Source organism: Tupaia chinensis, unplaced genomic scaffold (assembly GCF_000334495.1).
Source record: "Tupaia chinensis unplaced genomic scaffold, TupChi_1.0 Scaffold000088_1, whole genome shotgun sequence".
Taxonomy (NCBI): Eukaryota; Metazoa; Chordata; class Mammalia; order Scandentia; family Tupaiidae; genus Tupaia; species Tupaia belangeri.
Genome location: NW_006159550.1, coordinates 5,144,448 through 5,149,479, shown reverse-complemented (window position 1 = coordinate 5,149,479; position 5,032 = coordinate 5,144,448). Strand labels below are relative to the sequence as shown.

The 5,032-nt window shown below is 43.0% G+C and overlaps 1 gene segment (V, D, J or C); it reads left to right on the top strand.

Annotated features, from left to right (window-relative positions):
* LOC102469936 (T cell receptor gamma constant 1-like) overlaps window positions 1-3,359 on the top strand; it is a 10,386-nt gene extending 7,027 nt beyond the window's left edge. The window contains 2 exon segments of the C gene segment in view: window positions 585-623; window positions 2,764-3,359. Coding sequence covers window positions 585-623; window positions 2,764-2,942 — 218 coding nt within the window.
* Window positions 3,360-5,032: the final 1,673 nt, after the last annotated feature.

Sequence of the window (5,032 nt, the reverse complement as noted above, 5' to 3'; positions counted from 1 at the left end):
TGTGGATGCCTCAGGAAAACCAGGGGTTCTGGGGTCTGGTTTGAAAGATAGTCTTAGAAGTTGAGTTCTGATAAAAGGAAAAATTTCATTCTTTATGAACTGCAATATCTTTTGTGCAGACACATAATATATAAATTAGATTTACCAAATTACACATAATTAGATAAATTATTTCTCAATTTGTGAGGTTCGGGGTTTTTTGTTTGTTTAAAAGAGACTTTTGCTATAGTGCGTGTGCGCTCACTAGAGAGACAGAGAGAGATAGAAAGTGAGAAATTACCACCCCAGGAGGTTGACCACACTGCAATCCGTTCTTCTCCATCCTCCTCTCAGGATTTTGGGCACGCACACGCACCCAGCATGAGTTTTAAGCTGCCAGGTTCAGGACTCGAATTGCGGTCAACTATGTGGGAGTCCAGTAACATAACCATTACACCATCTGCTGGTCCCCGTGGGGTCAGATTTGTAATGACTGCCTCTCCTGTCTCTTGTCACCATTGGTGGATTATGCACAAACACAAAGACATACACTGTCAAATAATGTGAACAGGTAACTGACCAGTATCTTTGTTTATTTCTTTCAGCTATTCTGCCTGTTGACCCTAAGGAAGCTTCTTCAGCAGGTCAGAGTGGGAATTTTTTGTGTACATTTGCCTTTATGTCGTACTATTGAATTTCTTTCCCCTCCTGCTTTATTTTACCTTAAAGTTCTTTCACCTAAAGTAAAAAATATCAATTACTCTCATAACTCTGGGATCTTACGTTTTTAATATTTTCACTGCCCATCTTAGTATTTGTTGATTTTATTTGCACATAGATAGACATAGATATACACACAAATACATACACCAGTATGTGTACATATAGAGACATGCTGTCAGGCTGACTAGTACTTATTTTCGTTTCTGATTACTATGACTACTATTAATTCTATAAAAGATTATTTGAAAAATGAAAAGTCTGCGTATTTTTTATTTAGATTTTTTTTGGTTTTTTTTTGAGAGATGTTTTGCTATAGGGCGTGTATGCTCTCCAGAAAGACAGAGAGAGACAGAGAGACAGAAAGCAAGAAATAACCCTCCACCCCACACCACACCAGAGAGATGACCATGCCACAATCCCTTCTCCTCCATTCTCCTCTCGGGATCTTGGACTTGTACGCATGTGTGCCCGGCATGAGTTTAAGACACCAGATTCAGGACTCAAACTGCAGTCGACTACATGGGAGTCCAGTGACATAGCCATTACACCAGCTGCGGGTCCCAAGCGTATGTGTGTTTTTATATTATCCTACACATTTTTTTTTCTTGACCAACTTAATTTTTATGTATTCCTGACTCAACATAAATATGATGAATGACTGGGCTGCCCTTATAGCCTAATGGTTAAGGAAGATTGATCCCACGTGAGATCTGTGGCTTGACTCCTGACCACTTCTGGTGGTTTGCAAATCATGCCAAGTGAGTGTGTGTGCATGTCCCAAATCCCAACCCGATGGAAAAAGGAAGGAGACGGGTTTGTGGCATCACTTTGCATTGAGAAGTGCTTTCTCCCTCTGTCTCTGTTCTTTGTCTCTCTCTCTCTTGAATATATCTCTCTTGGGCGTATCAGGTGAATGTATACTTTTTCTAACAATTAAAAAGGAAAAAAAAAGTTGAATTATCTCTAGAATTGTGGGGCTTTAGTATCATGCTTTAGTGTCTTTATTTTTCCCCTCCTCATCAACTTAACTTTCTTCCCCCATACTCACTTGTGCATGCCAGAGAGACAGAGAGAACAAGAGGGAAAAAGTGCCTCTCCAAAGAGGCATAGTGATGGCACAGTCTTGTAGTCCTCCACTTTCCCAATCTGACAAGATTCTGGGCATGCACATGTAGGCACCTGGCTTGTCCTTTAGCCATCACAACTGGGTTCAAGCCCCAGCTGGCCATGTGACATTTGGCTGCATTAAGCCCTGGGCTCTGGGGCTGGGGTTTCAACAGCTCAACTTTTGAATTTCCCTGGTTTGAGGTAGAAAATCAGAATGGTTAGATGCTGCAGATGCACTGGATAATATTTTGAATTTCTCTCTCATTTCCTATGAGTCATATTAACACAGCAAAGTGTTGGTTTGTAGGAGATGGCTATTGACTAGAGGATACAGTATGTGCTCAACCATTTCCACGAACACGTTTCCTTCATTTGTGTGTCTATTGTTTCTAATGATGGAGGAAGCATGCTATCGGGTCCTTTCCAGAATTTTAGCCTTTCAGTTCTTGCTAGTAGCTAATAACAAGAACATGACAGTCTAGCTACAGAAAGTGTTGGGCTCTGTTCCGCACACATTTTGTGCCGTTGCTGTTTAAGCTTCGTTCCGCACCGTTCCTGTGAAGTGGCCCGATGCGTTTTCCCATTTCACAGTTGAAGGCAATGAGCTAAAGTTCGTTAGGACTCTTACGTGTGTTACACAGCTAGATCAGGAATTCAGAACAGGGTGTAAGCATGCTAAAACATTGTCACAGCTACATTTTTGCCCATTGAACTGTCTTATTAAAAATGCACCCTTCTTTTCAATAGTTAGTATATTCCCAGTGAGTTAATTAGAGGTGATCACCCTGTCTTAGAAGCTGAATTCTGAGCTGTCTTTCTCTTGGTGGTAGTAGTGGTTGTGCTAAGTGTTTACTTTGGAATCTTGGTGGTGATGGGTGTCACTTCAGAGCAGGTCATCAGAAATGAATATTCATGAGCCTCTCCACATTAATATTTGTCTTATCCCATCAACAGACCAAGCACAACTAAGGAGGCAACGTCTCTGGGAGGCACTGCGGCTGCAGCTCATCAACGCCTCCGCATACCACACGTACCTCCTCCTGCTCCTCAAGAGTGTGGTCTACTTTTCCATCATCACCTTCTGTCTGTTTAGAAGAGCAGCTGTCTGTGGCACTGGAAATAGTGTGTCATAGACAGAGGCAAAAGCAGGTCATCTCTTCATGGTCTATTGTTCTTGAAAGTGTCCACTGAAGATCTAGCTGGACTTTCTGCCTCCATTGGGCTCTTCCAGTTTCCATGTGCACTATTCTCTCATGTAGTTATAGCATAGTGGTCTTCCTAACAGGGGGCAAACTGAGGAGATCTCTCTGTAACAATAAGAAGGAGCGGCCCACGGCAGCCTGACACCACTCTCTGCGTCCCCTTCATCAGCTCTGTTGGCCCAGCCACGTGGTCGCAGCCCTAGTTCAGACTGCACACTGCTGCTAGTCACGTCCCTCAGGGCCCTTTAACCAGGTAACTCCCAGGAAGCCTTCTGTTTAACAAATACTGAAGCGCCATCTTTGCTACTTAAATGCCAAGCTTTGCTTTTTTTTATTTTAAAATTTTTTTAAAATAATAGACACAATTAAAAATAAGTTGAAAGATTGCCTTTGCTCACGTGTATTTGAATTTGATGAAATTAATGGAAAGCCCAAGGTCAGGAGCAGCCGACATCCAAGCTACGACACTGAGCGTTGGTCGTAATCACGGCACCACACCACTTCGTTCATCCTTCTCTGAGGTAGTGGTTGTTCTCCGGGACACTGGGTCCGTGAGAAGCCACAACCGAATGAAGTAGCCCAAGTTGCTTCTCTTTCGAAGGTCACCTATGGGCCAATTTATTTGGTCTGGAGAATTCAATGGTGACTGGACACTGGCTTATGTGCCCTGCACTGTGTGGGGTCAGTCCTGTCCTAGTTTTGTAAACGCCGTGGTTCCTGATCCTCACAATGTGCACACACACACACACACACACACACAAGCACTGACAGTGATCTCACAGAGAAGAGTGATGGAGTTGTTTAGTCCATAGGGTCTGGTCTCAGAGAGCCTGAGTTTGAATCTTGGGTCTAGTATTTGGTATCTGTGGGATCTCAGGTAACTTACAACACTATGAGCCAGAATGTCCTCATTTAAAAGTAAGTTATGAATGGGGTCAGTACGTGTAAATTGGTTAGGACATTGGACTCCCACATGACCGACTGCAGTTTGAGTCCTAGAGCTGGTGACTTGTTTTCTCACTTTCTCTCTCTCTCGCTGGTATGTGCGTGAGCCCTACAACAAATTAAAATTTAAAAAAATTAAAGAAAATTAAGGTATAAGACCTACCTCCTGGGGCTCTGTGATTAGGTGAGTTGACAATACGTGGTGCATGTAAGTCCTCCAGAGCATCAATGTGTACTCCTGGTGGTTCCACGTTAGAGACAGTCGACACCATGCACACACACACACACACACACATACACACACATGTACACATGTACACACACACACACACCCTATGTGGTGCACATAAGTCCTCCAGAGTATTGGTGTGTGCTCCTGGTGGCTCCACTATAGAGACAGTCAATACCACACACACACACACACACACACACACACAAATGCATACATGTGCACACACACACCCTACATGGGGCACAGAAGTCCTCCAGAGCATCAATGTGTGCTCCTAGTGGCTCCACGTTAGAGACAGTCGATACCACACGCACACAAACACATGTACATGTACACATACACACGTACACACACATGCATGTGTATGAACAAACGCACATGCACGTGTGTACACACACATGCACACACCCATGCACGTGCACACACACACACACAAGCACTTGCAGTGGTCTCTATTTCACTGCTCTGCAGAAAGGTTAGCTGGGATGGAACGGGATCAGTGAATTCTCCCAGTCCAACAGTAGCAGTCCATAGTAGGTGGAGAGAAGACAGTTCCAGCTGGAGCCACTGTGAGGAGCTGTCCTGATACAAAGGGTGTCCCTTCACTGTTTTTAACAGGAAAAAGTGAAACTGAACAAATCAAAACATGCATGACCTTTTTTTAAAAAATTATTATTTATTTAATTTAATACAAAGCCTTGGCATTAGCAATTTTATAAAAAAAATAGAATGTACTAAAAGTAATTGCTTGTGTGGCGTGATTGGTAAATGATGCACAAAATAGGTATTTTTCCCTTCACGGCAATCAGTCTAAAAGCGTTTTTTTTCTTCAAAACCATTCTAG